The following is a 19,741-nucleotide window of genomic DNA, read 5'->3' on the forward strand; positions in this document are numbered from 1 at the left end:
ATATCTATCCTTTAATGTATACATAACTTCATTAAAAGTCTTTGAAACCTTTATGTAATCTAATTAATTATGTGTGCGATTTTAAGTTCTAATATGCATTATTTATCTCCCATATAATGTCTACAACAATAAAATCAATTTATTTGATTTGTTAATAATCAAGCATGCTATGCGTACTGACACAAATAGCTAAAAAATTGATAGAAATTATCAAAAATACATTTAAAAATACTAATAAAACATAAAGGTAAAAATATCACAAACATTCCTCAAACACTTTTGTATTATACAAAATAATTTTCAGATGTTATCCATCACTTTTCGAAGACTTAAAACGACAAACTATGGAAACGCGTCCCTATATTAGAGTTAGAGGGGAGCAGTCCATAGCGGGGTAATGGAATACGTAAGTGTAGGAGAAAGGGAGAAGGACATAGTCTAGAAAGAAGACAGAGAAGGAGCAAAGGGAACGCGTGAGTAACCCGTCTCGTGCATGTAGATTGTAGATTCAAAGCTGTGGCGCTGTGGCACGGGCAGTTGTGCACAGGCACGGTGCGGAGGTATCCGACCAAGAGTGAAAAACCCCTCTCTGTTACTATCCCATCTTTCTCTCTTTCTAGCATATCTCACTCGGCCGCCTTCCTTCTACTTCTCCTACTTCTCCTACCATTTCCCCTTCCATTGGCGTGTTTTCTTTTTCCAGCACACTCGTGCCGATCTATCGATCTCTCGCTCGCTCTCTCAGTCTTTTCCTTTCTTTCTACAGAGGCCGCAGCACGCTGCCCTCGCTCAACTACCTGTTGTGACGTCCAACGTGCACTCGACGACGCTCCGGGACAATCGAAAGATTCAGCGCACGCGGCATACGCTGCTGTTTTCCGTGTAATACCGTATATACTGTTCCTCATGGTCGGTAGAGACAGTAGAACGCTCGCACACCGTCCTCCGCGCGCAAGAAAGTCTTTCGTTGGTAAAGCGTGTGTCTGATCCGCGAACCAGAGCTGATATTACCCCGTGAAAAGCTTGTCCCATACTCCCACTACGATCTTGCTTCCCGTCTCTCGCGTGGACGTGCGACGCTATGAGAAAGAGAGAGTGAAAGAGACAAAGAACGAAAAGAGAGAGAAAACGGTTAGAGAGAGCTTCTTATTGAAAGATTGTACTTAAACTTTAGCAACTAAAGAGGGCATTGGAGACATATTTCTGCATGTATGCAAGGACCAATACATGTCGACTTTTCTGCTGCTTCACACGTTGTGTTGTATCGATTATCATTTCAGTAAATCGTAGAGCAGTTCCATTTTCTGTGAGTTTGGATATGTTTTTGTGTAGATTATGAAACGAGGTAATTTGTATCTTATCTGTACCTTTTTATTTGAGAAGGTTATGCAAATTGATTATTAACTTGTAAATGATAAAAAAGCTTAGAATATATTTGTTTATTATTAATTAGATGTTTTCGTTAACATTCTATTTCAATTTTCTAGACAGGATTCAGTAACTAGAATACTTCATATTCCTTCGTGCATACATTTTAGACCGGATAATATAAATAATCATATATGTATATAACAGTATATTAATTGTAAATATATATCACGGGACATCATACTCTAATTTCAGTAAATTTGTAGTATTTTCTTGTTAAATATATTTATCATCGAAGAAAACATTATATAAAAACATAAAAACACAATCTCGTAACCGATAAACGCTCATAGTTGGTATTGAACAGAATCTGAGAAAGTATGAATTTCATACGTGGCGCCAACTACGCTTAGTTGTAAAGATCACTATCAGATGGCGTGGCAATTTGGGCGCCTCTTGTATACACGGACTTCCCAGGCCCTGAACTTAGTCGCGCGCGGTGAACGTTCCGTCCTACTGTCGAATCTTCGCGCGCGTCTCGTCAACAGTGACAGTTCGAAAACTTCTTTCACATGGAATGTAAAACGTGACGAACTTTGTTTATAGTGTGTTGCTTTATCATTCAGCTTCGCGATTAATCGTTTGATGAAAAAGCAAATTGTCGAAGGACCGTGAGTGCGTATCGAACGACAATATCAACGAGAATTTATACATTGAGTGATATCGTGTGTCTTATGTGTATCGGCCGTGCGTGCTATACGCTATATACTATCGAACGTATCGAATTGAGTGAAACTGTGAAACGATCGGACAATCGACGCGAAGCTTGGTACATCGTTGAAAAGTATAACCGGCGTTGTTGTTTATACAAGACAGGACGAAGTTAAGCGCGCGGTGCAGCGGTGTCGAGGCGCGAACGACGCGACGACATATTCCAAATGCGTCTTGACCGGAAGTTGAGGATCGTCACATTGGCAGGGTGGCAGAGGATGCCCGGCTGGAGGGCAACGGCGGGAGACGAGGTCGCAGCAGTAGCAGTAGCGTGCGTCAGGCGCTTCGGTAGCAGAGGTTCTCACTGAGCTGGCTTACCCTGCAGTGGATTTAGGGGGCTGTATGGAGGCCGGGGGGCTCCTGCCCCGCCAGCCCCCGCAAGGCCCCCCCGGCACTGCGCCTGGCCCAATCTCGGTCTGCGTGGGCCAGGCTAATACCAATACTAATAACGCCAATAACGTAAACAATCTTCAGAACACCGTTCTAGCCCAATCAGCCGGGATTCACGATTTGAACGCGGCCGGTCAGTTGAATATAACAAGTCAACAGCTGCAGTTGCAGCAACAAATGGGTCAAGCACCTGGCATGGGTGAAGTACTCACCCCCAAGAGACAGGCGGTTGTGGATCGCCTCAGACGTAGGATCGAAAGTTATCGGCGTAGACAGACCGATTGTATACCGAGATTCGATCAAAGCTTCAACGGTTTGTGCGAACAGAATATTCAGGACACACTGGTGCTGAAACAACGTTTCCTCGAGAGTAAGGCGAAACGACAAGTAAAGAAAACGGACAAGAAGCAAAGCGAGCCGGTCGGTCTCTCCAGCGTTCACGTGGTGAGTCATTTACTCTACTTGTTGGCTTTCGTCTGTCTCCCGTTCGAGTTCCTCGTCGCGCGCGTTTACAGAGTTCTAGCGTAGGTGCTCGCGCTGGTGCGAGCGTGCGCGCGCGCGCTTTCATAAGTACATGCCGGTCGTCAACCTTCCTCTTCTTCCAAACTTCTTATCGCATGTTCTTCTCTTTCGCGCGCGTGACCTTGTTATTTTGTGCACTCGCTTCCGTCTACCGACGGGCAAGATTAATGACGCTTCGCGTACACGATGACGGGGACGACGGATTGTATCGTCGGTGCTATTGTGTTTACTCATCCGGAACGATTTGAGTTCCACTCCAAACATCGCGATAATCGGTTGTTAACGATCATCGTAAATTATCGATGATATACGTTACAAATTTTCTCGTCGAAAATGAAGCAGGCTCGGACATTTACGATCGAGGAGCGTTCCTCTTTCTTCATAGTTACGATGTGTATCGTGCAAATATGTAGGCGCGCGCGCGTGCACGATCCAGAAACGCAATCGTCGAGGGTCACGCGATTGAGAACATCTAAACTGTGTAGTATGTATATAGCGAGTAAGCGGCACTCGGCAACTTGCCGGGTCAAGATTCTACTACACAGGTTTGGAATCGAAGCGCGGGCGTAATGAAATACCATGCTCTTTACACCTATCCTACCAAGTTTCATTTACAAAGCACTCGATGAACTGTTACCGTGCACTGATAATATTTGCAATGTTTTGCTCACCGAATTTTCGGAATATTCCCTGGCAATTTGACAAATATTTCTGAAAGGTTAGAGTCTCTTAAGGTCGCGTAATTTTTTATTGGCGATTATAATCTAGGATATTGTTTTATCTACAAGTCTTTTATTTTTTTACATTATAATATCCGTTAATATACAAGTAGAAGTTGATTTTCGAATACACTCGTGTTAGAAAACATTCAAACTGTTGATTGCTGCTGCTGTTCTATATTAGGTTTCGAACACACGAGTCATTCAATTAAAAGCATAATTTAGCAATTACGTGTAGCACATACAATCATATGCAAATGCCGCTCGTACATAAAATTCAATTCATTCTTGTGAATAATCTAAAATTTATCCTCTGTTTCATTCAGTATACATAACTGTATATTTTTCCAATATAACAGGTAATTTATAACAGGTAAACCCTGGTACAAATTATAACAATTCATGTAGCTTGAAATTTCTTTTTCTATGTGTAATTCTTAATAAAGCTACTAACTTAGAAAAACAAGAAGAAGTTCGAAAAATATCGAAACTGTCCACTCGCAGTATCACCGACTCATGAACTTAGACTGTTTCTTGCTTTTTTAATATTATTTTTAACACTTAATCATTTCAAAAGTATAAGTCAATAAGTCCGGGAAATATCTGATAAAAGATAAATCTTGCAAACATCTTGCAAAGTTCAATACAACGCTTGCGAGTCAACAAGCGTTAAAGTCCGATATTTTTTAAAGCTCGAATATTTAACAAGTTAGAAAAATATCGGTTTATTTTCCGAATCGTTTATCGCGAGAAATATGTTTCGAAAATGGCGTAGTTATTTCATGAATATCTAACAAAAAAGAAAATAAATCTTACAAGCTTTGCTTTATGAAGTGCAACTAAAATGTTGCTATCCCGTATCGATAAAACCTGACCTTACTTTAACTGCTTTTTCCAACGTTGCGTGGGTTAACAACGAATACATATTTTTTTTCGAAGCAATCTTTAAACAGTAGAATAACTTTTTTATTATGAACCGCTAAATTGTGTTCTATTTCCGTATGATTGACGTAACAGATATCAGTTCCTTGCAGTTACTTGCTTCAGTTATTTAATTTACGAAAGGTTATACTAAACTATTTTTAAATTAAGAAATTTAGTTAATATGAAAAGCTTATATCCTCGTTTATTAACACATACGTAAATCCCCATTTCTTATGATCACATCACATTCTCAGAGGTTTAATTAGATATACCATAATACAATTCCTAAATATACAGATATATACTGTACGAATGAAGGCAATATTTTAAATTGCTAGTTCGTCATATTTTCCACGGAAAAATATTTCTCTACCAGGCGTCCTTTATTTTCCCGATAATATCGGTCGTTTGTGCCGTCTAAAAAGCGATTCGAAACAGGTGGATGTGCACAAAGTATCGTTAAATCGTGGGCTCTCTACCTACGTCGCTTACCTGTAGGCGTTCGATTCGAGACGTCCCATATTAACCTTGGATTTACGTCAATGCAGGGGCGTTCTACGCCGGTACGTATAACGTCATTGTCACGAACTTATACGCGATGCGTTTATTCCGACCTTCACAGAGCTTGCTGTCAACCTTTCCTACAACGAGGTGCAAATGTTCTTCCTACATTTTTCGTTTTCTTTGTCCTTTTTTTAATTCGCAATGTTTACACCCACTTTCTTCCTTTATCACCTTCGATATTATTCTGTAAGAAGTAGGAGATGAAGTATGCGCTTATATCGTATCTTTTTAATTATAAAATTATGCTGTAGTTCTAGGTTTTACGTATGTGTTGCTAATATTTGATTTCAATGGAAACGAGACTATAGTATAGAGAATTATAATTTTGCGAGGGGAACATGTTTGGCTCGTTAACTCATGTTGCTCAATTTTCCAAGAATTAATTGGAAAAAATGAAGAATGAAAAGTTTTAGTTGGTTTAGTAATTATCAAACACGGTATTTGATTTATTGCTTAAGTAAAAAAGATATTGATTTATTTGTAAAACTTCAATTTTAACTTCAACAAAGTTTTAAGTAAATTAATAATTGAATAGCCACACATATATAGTATCAATTTATTAGGATATTTCATTTGGTTATATAAATCGGAAGATTAAATTTAAGTTTTGAGTTGTCTGTGCTTTGTAAAGGTATGCCAAGGTATGATGAGTATTTGAACACTGACAATTCATTATCATTATCTGATGGTTGATCGCATATTAATGCTAGTGGTAACATCTCGTTAGTTGGATAGATAGGATGTTGGTTATAAATCTTCGCTGATTTGGTTATCTTGCCCATGAGATTTGTGCGTTCTAGTTTCGAGTAAATACATTTTGAATTTCAATCAGTCTCGAGTACAACTCTTACAACTTAGATATAAATACTATAATCTTTCTGTGTTATATTTAACATCTGTGATAAGTTAAATACAAATTCATAGAATTCTTTTTCGAGATCTCCTTGATACTTCATTCCCCCATTTTATTCCAATACAAAAATTTAATTGCAATCAATCAAATATCCATCGAGTATAGATTCAATTATTTGATACAGACTTGGAAACATTTATTTCATTAGTTCCTTTATTTTCTTAACTGGTTCGACAAAATAATTTGTTTAATGTATCAATCGATATTCAATACAAATTCACAAAAATTTTATGTCAGAGAGTACTTCGTTCTACTGATTCTCTTCTAATTTATTTATTAAACACGTGAAACTAATGCTAGTTAACGAAGCATAATTTTTTTGAAGTTTTGTGTCAATGAATATTTCGTTTCTTACTTCCTTCATATTCTTTATTTATCGATTTTATTGGAAAAATTAAGTTCATTTATTTGGCGTTAGATATATTTATTTAATCGAATAACCAATATAAATCTATAGGATTGTATTTCAATAATAAACTCCATTAATTGATTTTACTGCAACATAAAAATCACGAATGTATTCAGTATCAATCCGTAAAGTAATTTTTCATTTCTTCGAATTCGTCTCAGGTTACCAAGCTAATAAAAGTAATAATCGAGTAATCGTATACTCGAGTCCATTTGATAAAATATACTCTATCGATTCTCAAGTATTAGTATTGCTCGAGTGTTTATACGATCTGTCTAATAAAATCAGTTCAAGATTTTCTAATTCGTATTATTATCTAAAAGATTTCTACACGCAATCCAGCTATCGGCGTAAGAAATTGATTAACTTGAAATAAGAGAATATTCTTTAAACTGAACGGTCGAAATACAAAACGTTTGATCGCATCTAAATTAAAGCGAAACCAAAAATACATCGGCACGCTATTTACAGAGACGATAAGCGACGATAAGTGTATCAACCGTTTATACAAATGCGCATTGACGCAATGTTATTTCTTATCCACGTGAAAGAACTGATCTTTGTTCATCAAATTTCTTCGTCGTTTTACAACTAGTTTCTGACAATCGTTTTCAGTCAAGGTTATTCGCGTTAGGATAAAAGAAAGCGTTTAATCCTTAATTGATAAAGTTAGTTTATAAACCCATAATAGTTGATTAAGTTGCTTTTAATTTTACAATATTTCATTTTAATTTTCCGGTTGAAAACTATTTCTTTGCCACTAAAACTATATACCAAAATAGTTAGAATAATCAATTTGTAATTTTCCATAGAAATTTTATAAATTCACAGCGATGCGTTTCTTAAATATTTCAAGCATTCTCTGTAATACGTATAAGTAAAAACTTTGTTTTCCTTGCATTCCTTTCGTATAGCGTTCATTTTGATTCATTTATTTCAAGTCCTATAGTTGTCAATGATTTTATTGTTAATTATACCTATCCGTAAACATCCGCAATCTAGCGATCACCAATAATGAATCAACGATTCCAACGTAGGGTTAGAACGAGAAAAATTTGCACAGCGTGCAAAAATACGGATGCAAATCCATGTTTCCAGAATAGATCGGACGGTTATCGCTTGTGTATGCACTATGCACGTATTACGTGACAAGCGTCCTCACGCCCGAACCGATTGTATCGAGGGAAAAGCTGACGGTTAAAATAGTCGTCGCACGAAACTTTTATTAGCTTCGTGTTTAATTGGTCGATTAGCTGGATGATAGACTAAATTAAAAGAGAGAGGGGTATGCAGAAAGGTAAGTGAGAAACTGTATATCGACTTGTGAAAGTTCAAAACATTCAGTGTGTGTGTGTACGCGTTGTTCGTTAATTAAACGAACCTCGTCCCGTAAAACGTGAAAGCAAACTATTATTTATAGCGGGATAAATAAAAGAGGTTTACCAACTCGGCGACGTGTGCGACTTTTTAAATCTGGATAAAATATTATATGGGAAAATTTACAGTTAAGTGAAACACTTAAGATTACACATTTGAGATTCAAATAAATATATTTTGTCTATCGTTTCTAAAACACATAATAGGAAAGTTTGAAATAAGATATTTATATGAAAAGAAATCCCCTAATAGAATAAAATGGGAAATAGAGGCAAATTAAGTATCTTTATGAATAACAAGTGCTTATATTACAAATTGCTTTTTTTCAATGTACAACAAATTCGATTCTAGGATATTCAAAACTAAAAGGAAATTAAGATGTGTGAAGATTGTAAAGACAGCAACCCAGCACGCTACCTGTTATATTATTAATTGAGCTTTTGTCTCTTCTTTTCACTTCGCTTCCGGGTTTACTAGGACAGAAATGCATGAAATTCGCGTAGAATTTGTAGGTTACTAAAACATCTAAATTATACGTTGAAATTGAAATTCTTATTCCACCAGATCTGCTATTATTGTTTGCACAGGTTGCATCAATGCGATGTTTTCACATTTTTGAGTACTCTAACGATATACGTCCGCCATCGGATGTTGATAATTCGTCACGACGCGCGACGTAGATTACGATGGGTCTCTTTTCACTGTTATCAGGTCGCACAATTTTCAACTGAAATTAATCATTCCTTTTATCTGCGTTACATTATTGCGCAGATCCGTGTCTGGCTCTTCACGCAACTTTTGATTTTATTAATACACATATGCTACTTTCACCGAGTTCTTGTCTACCTTATCTTCTATCGAACTGTTAATAACGTTCAATATGCGACTTCTTTTTCTCGCGATTTTCGATATACAGAGGTAGCATGATATTCATAATTTTTTTATTCTTGGAATGGAGCCTGGTTTGACCTTGATGGAGATGGTTAGGATAAAAGTCTACTCACACGTGCTACTGTGAATTAATTCTGAAACAAGAATAATAATTTTCTAGATACATCCTTTTTGTAATTCAATTTTCTTATTAATTAGAAAATTATTATTATCGAGTATCAGACTGATTCTTGGTCATCGTTGATGATTCTCGAATTCTTTACATAATTCTATTATGTAACGATAATGAGGGAAGTAGAAAGTTTAAGAACAGTTTCGTGTACTGCGGCGTGGCAAACATATTATCTCTTTATAGTGGCGATAGAAAATATGAAGTGAATAGAATGGAAAGTAGTAGTTTGAAGATATAGCCTGGGTAATTGTTATCACGATTTACCTAATGGAGGCAAGTACAAAACACACTTCGATAGTTTGTATTACTACTACTATATTTTATTAATCAATATGCATTTATATATACAGGGTGGTTGGCAACTGGTTGTACAAGCGGAAAGGGGGTGATTCTACGCGAAAAAAGAAGTCGAAAATATAGAATAAAAATTTTTCGTTTAAGGCTTTGTTTTCGAGAAAATCGACTTTGAATTTTCGCTCGGTACGCGTGCACTTTATCACATCTTGTTATAACGGATCTCACTGTAGATCGTTGTCTCGATGGAAAAATTAAAAAAAAAATTTTTATTTTATATTTTCGACTTCTTTTTTCACGTAGAGTCACCCCCTTTCCGCTTGTACCACCAGTTACCAACCACCCTGTATATTTACCACAAACCTATAGGTCCTTTTTCAATCTGCTTAACTTGTTGTTAACTCCTTATTGAGACTCCTTAATTTATTTGTTCTTGTTTTACTTAATTCTAAATCCATTAAGCATCCCTTGATTTAGAATTGGCATTGTATAAATTGACCCACACGGCTTTGCAGTCGCGTACGTATCTTGCCAGATTATATAGCGACGCGGTTGTTTCGCTCATTCATAATAATGGCGTCGCGGCTGTATTACACTGGCTAACAATGAAGTAGCATGAGCGGCCCATACTCGCAGACCGCAACGCGGGGAAAGCTGTGGGAATCGCGATTTCCGTTGGAAGTTGACTGCGGTGAACCAGATTCTTCGCGAGTCTTCGTCGTCCTTTTCAGCGTTCCCTTTCCTTCGTTCTTCTTTTACCCACGGTGCCACGTGTTTCCGATTTGCTTGACGAATTTGGACGTTGCAATACACTTGCGTGAAAGTGACGAATTACGAGTCCAATTGAAGTAACGCGTCTCATTCAGAGAAGAGAAGTTACATTAAGACAAACGTTACGTTTGGCTAGGTTAACGCATTTAAATTGAGATGTAATAGGGAATTGATTATTGGTAATGAAGTTAACGCATTGTAAGTTGCTACATTCTAATTACCGAATTATGTTTAATGATTTTATAACATTATATTCAGTATGAACAATAAGAGTAATATAAGGAAGGTTTAAGAAGATTTTTATAAATGCGGTTATTAGTTGGGATAATGAGCACGAGGGAAAAAAGTTCTCTGAAATAATTATACGCGATTGTACTTGTTTTTATTGGAAATTAAATGATTTATTTGTTTGGTGGATTATTAATTAACGTTGACGTTTCGTATAATTATCTGGTAATAAAATATCGATTTACGTTACCGCTCATAAATATCTAGATTCTTGTCGATGTAGAGTAGTGTGTAGAAATGTTAATAAGAGTTACGAAATCCTCAACTCTGGCAAATTTTAAATTATGTTTAAAATTTAATCGGGTGAATACGTTAAGAAGTTTATTTTTCGCTTCTGTCAAATATTCACTGTCTTTCAAATATCGTTCAACGTGCCTTCAAAATAGTCTTCTTTACCAGGAACTTATTTTTCTACCAAACATAACAAATCATCAACAACTAATATCCAACGAAATACTTAGAAGCAAAAGAAACGAAAGAAAAACTATGGAATTAATTTGTTTCACTCCATATAACCTCGCCAGCAACGGTAGTCTTTCCCGTGTTTACACCGTGCCGTTGGAATCACTTTACCATTATTCGTTCGCGTTCATCTTTATTCAAGCTCATCTAACGACAGAAATGACACGTGCCAAAGAGTGCATCCTGAGAAATAGGTTTGGTGGGATCGATGACATCGGTGCTCAACTGCGTTCATGTTTATATGTAAGTAGTTAGCCGGTATTACGCGTCCTCGGCGAGTCGGTAATGCGAAAAGGATTCGAGGTTATTTGTTCGAGTTCGTTGTTATCCGACTCTACCTCGCCAGTGACTCACGTGCTGAACGGCCGAGACTGACGGGATCAGACACAGTGGTACTCGATTCACGCACATTTTGCGCACGCGGTCGTCGGATTCGAGCACCTTTTTGTGAAATTACGATTTCCTTCATCCGTCTAACGATGTTCTGTTTTTGTGGATTCTTGTTTCCCTTTCTTAACTCTTTTCTTGTAGGACCGGATAAAGAGTCCTGTTACTTTAATATTTTCCAGAATTTTGCCTATAATACTTCATTGCAAATGACAGTGTGTACAATACGATGAAGAATTTTGGTAATAGTGTAGTATGATAAAATTTGGGAATTTGGTAATAATAATAACTCAATTGAGCGCGATTAAAATATTTTAGTAGAAGAAACTTTTTATGATTGCTCATCTATTGCTTTATCTTCAAAATTGTTTTTAATAAGTTGGAATGCTGAAATAAATTTCGTTTTCCAGTGACTATTTCAAACAGCGATCGGAACGACTTTCGCTGTAAATTGTTATCGTCTTGTCTTTATACGCGTACAATGTCGAAGTATATTTACTATCAATCCTTCTGTCCCTATTATGTACATAGTTCTTGGTATGAGCGAATGGATATAATAAGAATGATAATAATAATATAGTATAGCGAAGTATAATTTTAATACAAATATGATTTAACGGATGATTTGTAAAATTATATAATAAAAGAACGTAATAAGTGACATCAAATTCATTGACTAAATGAAATGGAACGGAGAAGAAAAGGAGTAACAGGAACTTAGTAGAAAATTCTTACAAATGGATAAATGAAACTGTGTTTGACTTATGCGATGAAAAGTTTTTAGAAAGATGGTAAATTTATTAATATCTTTTAAAGATTTTACTTTTTAAACAATCTTTAAATTTTGTTTATCTAAAAGGCAAACACACAAATACATCATTCTAAGGAGGAATAACAAAAAAGTATACGAAAAATAATGTGACACAATCGGTTAAAAGAAAGACAGAAGTTAATGATTCTTTGCCACCGCGGTTTCAAGCCTCTCCTTTCTTCGTAAGCGATCGAGAACTCAACATTCGTTACGGTGTTGTCATTACACTGGCTCGACAACTCTTATTGCAATCTATTAGTCAAACGCCCACTGACAATTTAGGAGTATCGTGTCAGCCGTCTGCATCGTTCCTCCAATTCCTTTCCCTTCATTGCAAACATAATCAAACCATGAACATCGATCCTTGAGCATCGTCGTTCTTCTCTGAATCTCTGGATAGATGGATTTTCTAGCCTCTTGTATAATGATTTAGTAATAACACTAGTGAGTTTACAAGTAGAAAATCAGAGTTCGATCAAGCTTGTAAGATCGTCGTAAGATCTTGTAGAAGACTTTGACTTGTATGGTTCATATTGTTGGATGTTATCAGACGTACATTATATTGCCTTGGAGAAATATATCGGAATATAAGAGTCAGTTTTGTTAAAATAAATTGTATTTTCGTCAACGTTATACTAGAATATTTATAATCAGCCAGTAGCAACTTTTATGATAAAACGTATTACTTTAGAGAAGTATCCGAATAAATAGGAAGACATTAAATTATGTTTATAGACTATTTCAAACCATGGATCACGTTAATATCTTCTTGGTAACATTGTTGTAAGTAACTTTGTAAAATTACTCTTCTAGATATACGAGGCATTAATTTTGCAGTAAAATTGGAGGAAAGATTATTTTGTTAAAAATACCCTTATCATGTGTTTATGATAATAAGAACACGGGATGACCGCATGTCAGATAGACAACAACCACATAACATTTTTTTATTTCCTTCCAATTTCTAGAGAAGAAACGAGTTCTAAGAAAGAGTCGATCATCCTAATGCTTCTCACGTGGACTCTCCCCAATTTTTCAACCCAAAAATATTCCCAAACTATCACATTTTAGCCTAACTGCTTCCTCTGTCTTGTTAATTCTCGTTTAACCTGTGCGCGCGAATCAAAGCGCGATCTTGAGAGATCGTAAATTATCTGGAAAGCCTCATTGATGGGCTGGTTCAATTGTACCAATGAGAGACGATCGACTCGGTTCCCTGGAGAGAAAGAATGACTTGAAAATGAGTCTCGTGCTCTCCGTGCGTCGGTGTGACGGGTAACAATGAAGAAGAAACGGTAGAAGCGAAAGGATGAGAGGGGAGAAGGAGACCAGACTGGGTTCTGCTCCACCTACGATCTTGCAACCTGGTCGCCGCCGTAGTCGTCGTCGTCTGGTCTGGTCTGGTCTGGTCGTGACTGAAGCACCTCCGCCAAATAGGTCTACTCACCTTGGACGACAAGTTGACAGGACACCGAGAGGAAAGGTACAGAAGGATACTGGACCACAGGAGGGAGGCGGAGGTTGACGCTTCTTTCTATGTGCATGATTTGCATCACGTGTCACGCACCAGGTTCACCGATTGGCCGGATAGGAACGGTGGTTCTCATGCGTACCGATTCGACAGTTCCAACGTCACGTTTCCTTTCGTATATTTCTTTCATAAGTATGTGTTTCATCTTGATGTGGATACTTGGGATCTGGCTGGAAATGTATTTACAGTAATTTCTTCTTTTATGATTTTTGTTTGTGACTAGGATTTTTCCGCGTTTATGAAAACTTGAAATGTAAAGAAATGTGTATAAAATGCAGATCATATGCAAAGGTATATAGAATATTGAAAGTAAAGTTGTTATATTTTAAGCGCAAAACAAATTTCTATTTATTTCTAATTTTGTTAATCGTATTCATAAAAACAGGAAGTTGCAGAAATATCTTGTTCATGGCGATCATATAGGTTTGGTAGATCTCGATGATACGTCGAAGTTGATGGTATCTGGTTATACAATTTTTATGAAACGGCACACGTAAATATTTGATACTTTCGACGAAAGAACAACATGCAGATTAATTATTAATATTTGTTCTTAAGCAATCCTTTCCATGTCAAGGAAACCCGAAATTTTGGAATAAGCTTACGAAATATCACAACGTCTGACCTTCGAATTCTTGATCCTTGACTTTCGAGTCGGGTTGGAAATTTCTTGATGAATTCCAATTTCATTTGCAATAGTATGGCTACATACGTCCTTTTCGACGCAAGAATTATCTTGTAGCCTTTTTGCCTTCTAACGTACTTATGATTTACACTCGTGATACACAGCTTACGAACAGAACCAACACGAAATCGCAATTGCAACAGCGTGTAGGTATCTTGATCGTCGTGTTTTAAAACCCGAACATTATTAAACATCTCTCCGGGCAATGTTAGCTATTAAAAAAAATTAGATTACAAACCGATTGCTTAAAAGGATTATAAATTCTAAAATTCCCATAATCTTGCTCAATTTGGTTGAGATATCGTGGATAGAAAAGGACGAAAAGATAGTAACTCGTAGATGTAAACGATCGAAATATCTGCGCTCCAGCGCTGTTCCAATCGCAACAATATACGCGACCGTTCAAAGGTGTTATCTTCGTGAAATGCAGATTGCCTTGTGTTCGATTCGCAGAATCTCAAGGCTATATCAGCCAGCGTGATGCTTGCGAGAGCCGTTTCGACCTGTACACGCGTTGTAATGCTGTCATAACGGTGTGGCTGAAGATAATTTCAGGACACCGAGTATTTGTTGACACGATCGTGTCACGCTGGATGTAAACGAAAATTACGTCTATTTCAGAAGCTCTATGCGAATTTTATCGCGTAGTAACCTCTACATCAGTTACAGGCACTTTGTGCGTGAGTCGTTTCGTGAAAGACATTTGTAAAATCGTGGTCATAGTTATTATCCTTGAAAGCTATAATATTCCTGATAACTTGAAGAAATTAACACTCGATTGCAATCTATGGAATTATAATAAGTATCAAACGATAAAAATATTTGTTTTTGGTGTAACTGACTCTACATTTTAATGCATTGTATCTTCTTTGTAAAAGCTGTTATTTATAATTGATTTAAGGAAATGTTTCTCTTAACCGCAAGAGAATTCGGTCCCGAGAGAACTAAATTCAGGAAGATCTTTTTCTGCTTCGACTCTCTCCTCTCCGTAGGTTGCGTTATTGAAGGCTTTATTGAATACTATGCTTTACATGTGTTTAATTACCTTCTGACATTTATCTATAAAAAAATATATTCAACGACTAACATCAATCTTGGTTTAGTCGTGACTAAATGACGATCAAGTCCGTCCTGTTAATATCAATATGATAAAACAACTGAACTAAACGACAAACTTAAATACATCTAAAAGATTTCCAAATTTCCAAATTTTAAACCAAAATTAGTTACCAAAATTAGAAACGTTTCAAGAAACAGATACTCGTTCCCTTACCGATAAATCACAAGCTAAACCACATAATACACGTGACCCTCGCTTATCGATCTCCAAACTCGAGGCTTCTCTTATCGAAGTCCGAAACCAAACCAATCTATTTTCACCCTAGTCAACGTTCGTCATCGGTAGCTCTAGATCGTATCTCTAAACGTTCGATGTTCGAAAAGCAAAGCGTGACCATTGGATTTTGGGAGCAAAAGTGGCGAGAACGCATTAAACGAGTATTGACGTGGCAATATATGTAACGGTCCTTCTCGGAATTCCGAAGGGTTGGAATTTGCTATGTCCTGGCCACCCAAGGAGAGCTGCAAGAGAGTGCTCTCTTCACCTTCTTCCTTCTCGAGAGAGAGCAGCAGAGACTTCGAACCCGACTTTACGTTATACGTTTTCGTACGGGTTGCCGGTTCGCTTAAATCGTTGCGTGCTTTTTCTACCTCGATTATGTTTACGAGCCGTTCACGAGTGCATTTATGATAAAGTTTATCGACGGAACGATGCGCGCGGTGGATGCGAAAATTATAACGGTGATACAATGTTCTGATTTGGTGCGGCTTAACTATAATTGAGCGCGTAAGGCAAGTTTCACACAGGAAGTAGATGGCAGTCCTGTAGACGTATGTGACTTAACGTTTATAATAGGGATTTATTTCTTAATTTACAATTTATTAATAAATTATAATAGGAATTGCGTTAACCAGGTATGATACTATGTATGACTTACAATAGAAATTATGTATATCCCAGAGAAAATATTTAATATTTATTTACAATCGAATAAAATTATAGGATGTATCAGAAATTGTGTCTATGAGATTGGAAATCTGAGTGACGAGCTAACTCGTTTTTCTTCATTGTCACGTTAAATAATTGATTTTCCAGATAGAGATTCATTCAATTGGACATTATCTAAAATTTCATTCCAATGTAGTAGAAGTGTATTTGGTAAGTTTGATTGATTAATGAAGTCTTGTTTAGTGAATTCACTTACAACTCCTATTGCATGAACGAAAAATAATAGATAGAGAGAAAAATTAGGAAACTTTAGTTAAATGAATTGTTCATTAAATTATAAAGGTCTATCGTATTCCTAACTAAAATATGCGTAACACTACCATCTGTAGTATTTTCTGTGCGGATCTTGCCTAAAGCCTCGCATCACTGTCATACTGCCGTATTGATATGTTTGATGCGGGTAAATCTGAACGAAAGGAAGAAGAAAGAAGTACGTATATATCGTGTGTTATGAAAGCGTGGGAGGCTTGCGTTTGTTTTTTAATGTGCGAAGAATTAGGGGGGGAAATAGGCTGTAGGTTTACTTTGATACTTATCGGTGTTTTGGTTCTGTTTGACTGTCCATGAAAGGGCATATTATGATTTTGAAACTGATTGTTATTTGTTGACGTGGTTGATGTGGGAATGATATCACTCGATTTACTGTGTTTATATTGGAATGAAAGATGTTTGAATAGCGTGTGTCGGTTCTTCGTACTGTGAATAGTAGAAAGAAACATGGTCAAGATTTATGTAGTATCATGTATTGATAGCTTTATTGCTCTGTAAAATTCTCTTCTATCTTTTATTTGTTATCATTGAAGCTATAAAACCATGGAAAATAGGTAATTTATGATGCTTGCAGAGTTGTAATTGAAGCGTTTGTCATTCTCGCTACAAATCTTCATTTCCAAATTTCGTTATATTTCATTCAATTCGAGCAAATTATATTCTGTTTACTCCAAATTGGAATTCGGTTTATTTTTCACATCAACCGTCTACATCAATCTTCGTACTCCTTTCACAATTCTCGCATTGACGTCACTAATCGTTATACTTGATTTTTCAACGAACCAGACTTCCACAGTCTACATTCATCAAGTACCTACACCTCCTACGATCCATTACATCTTCCAAAAATATCAATTCGTAATCAAAGGACGCTTTCACTCGCCAAAATTAAACACCCTACGCGGTAACTCATCGTAGGTGTAAAACCATGCATGTCTAGTCAGAAGATTTAGTATCGTCGGACAAAACTTTTGAATACACATATCCATAGAGAGAGAGAGGAAGAGAAAGAAGAGAGCCGGCTCGTCCTCGGCCCTTGGCTGTCGAAGGACGTTTATGTGATCCTCGAAAGTCGTCAAGACGATCTCTTTCTCTTTTTTTCTGGACTCCCTACGCTTGCTTTTTAATTTCGAATTTTTTATCGTTTCGAACGTAGCTAGTGATGGGATCTGAAAGAGATATACATATAAATATATGAACCTCTCAGAAGCCAAACTGATCAATCTCAGCTTTTTTTAATTTTGTAATTTTACTACATAAACACACGATCAATATTCTGTACAATTTGTCTTTAGTGTTCTAACCGATGCCTTAATTAAATCTACATTTAACTATATTCCGAAAATTCTACGAAGGTAAAATTATATTTACAAATAAAATATTCTAAAGGAAGAAAATATCCCAGGCGATACAAACGTGAACGAGAATTAAAGAGAGCAGCGAGATTCAAGACTCGAGATCAAAGATCCTACTTATCAAAACTTTCAAGAGTTCTATGTAAGCTTCGAATTGAAATGATTCGAACCGCAATAGCGTCGAAAAATTTGGAGTCGCTTCGAAGTTGAGATTCGAACACATACCGCTAAATGCGGCAACAAAAGGCTGGAGATGCAGCCACCGTTCCAAGAATCGTCCATCTCCCCGTAGCAGTCGTGGTCGTTTCTCGAGATCCCAATAAACGGTCGTTTGGTCGGTCGTTGGTAGAATGTGCGTCTGGCCCGGTGCGTGTGACTCGTGGGTGCTGGCGCGCGCGCGCGCCTGCCCGTGCCCATAGCAAGCGTATGTGGGTGAGTGTCGGCCCGATTTCGTGCGTTTTCGAGCAGCGACCTTCGTGTTGCTGCTGGCCAGCTCGCTTCGACAGCGTATAATAAACGCGGCTGCGTGTATACGCGTCTTCCGACAAGAGACCAAGGACGCGGTTAGGATCCAGATTTTCGAAGCTGAAAACGATTAGCAGGTTGCGAGGTGCAAGCCTGGGATGGTTTCAGGAGGTTAACTCGTGGATGGTGCAGAGCTGGGTCAATTTTGGTACGCACAGACATTTCATTTTACTTTCCACGCAACATTTACGTGTTAAAGATTAGATAGAATTTATTTGAAGTTTCTGTTTGAAAGTTTAATGGATTTGTAAATTACATGCGCAACGAACTATGATTTTATATATGATTTTATATATGATATTTATGATTTAATATATGATCCAGATATATCTGGATAATGTCAATAAATAATTGCTTTTATTTTGATGCTTGATAAAGCATGGACAGTGTTGCAGCGATCGGTTGTATGGACTTGTATAGATTGATTTATATTTAGTAATTTTGGTAACGTAATTAAAGAGAGATTAGTTAGAAGATATACATCGAGGATTGTCGAATTCAATACTCTATACTGCATGAGAGGGAATACTCGGAATTTTGGAAGAAAGCCATAAAACAATATCAAATTTATTTAAATACATAAAGATTACGATTGTAGTTCTAAACTTTTCCTGATTTTATATCTTGAAATGGTTAGGAATCCTCTATATCAGCAATAAATCAACGAATTTCTTTATCGTCCTAATAAAAATCTCCATTTACTATCAACAATGTGATTAATTTTTAATTCCAAATCATATTATCAAACAGAAAACAATGCTTGCTCAGAAAATCCATACAGAGGGATCACTCGTAAAAGGCACAGATCACAGACAGCAGATAGTTTCAAGAACCTCTTCTAAAACCCTCTTTCTATTCCCAAACACTAAAAGATATCAGGTTACTGGCTGCTAGATCTATTGGTTTTCATTGTCAGTAAAAACAAACGTCCTTCGTCGCGATAGCTTCTTCTCAACCACGCAATAAACGTCGAAAAGTTATGGAAAGGCTGGTGTAACTCTGTCGAATGGTTCTTCTCTTGCATATCGCGGTGCACTGTCCAGTCTCGACTCGAAAATGCTCCAGACGTTGTCCCCTTTGCGGTTACACTCCGACGAGACACAGGGTGTTACATTCCGGACGTATGACGCATGCTATGGACGCTCGCTACGATTTCTTTTCCCTAGCCTCTCGAGGTCTTTACGTTTGCATTGTGCATTGAGAGCCGAACAAGATCAACGTGAACGCTTTGGAGAACCTGCTACTTGTTTTCGCGCTACGCAAATGATTGCTTA

The 19,741-nt window shown here is 37.0% G+C and overlaps 1 protein-coding gene across 4 annotated transcripts in view; it reads left to right on the forward strand.

The window, feature by feature from the left end:
• The first annotated feature begins 1,842 nt into the window (after window positions 1-1,842).
• Window positions 1,843-19,741, forward strand: part of LOC117213771 (neurogenic protein mastermind-like) — a 247,964-nt gene continuing 230,065 nt past the window's right edge. For all 4 annotated transcript variants that reach the window (XM_033459403.1, XM_033459404.1, XM_033459405.1 and 1 more), the window contains exon 1: window positions 1,843-2,973. In XM_033459403.1, coding sequence (XP_033315294.1) covers window positions 2,482-2,973 — 492 coding nt within the window. In that variant the 5' untranslated portion in view covers window positions 1,843-2,481. The remainder of the gene's footprint in view (window positions 2,974-19,741) is intronic.

This window comes from Bombus bifarius, unplaced genomic scaffold (assembly GCF_011952205.1).
Source record: "Bombus bifarius isolate JDL3187 unplaced genomic scaffold, Bbif_JDL3187 scf7180000009125, whole genome shotgun sequence".
NCBI classification, from domain to species: domain Eukaryota; kingdom Metazoa; phylum Arthropoda; class Insecta; order Hymenoptera; family Apidae; genus Bombus; species Bombus bifarius.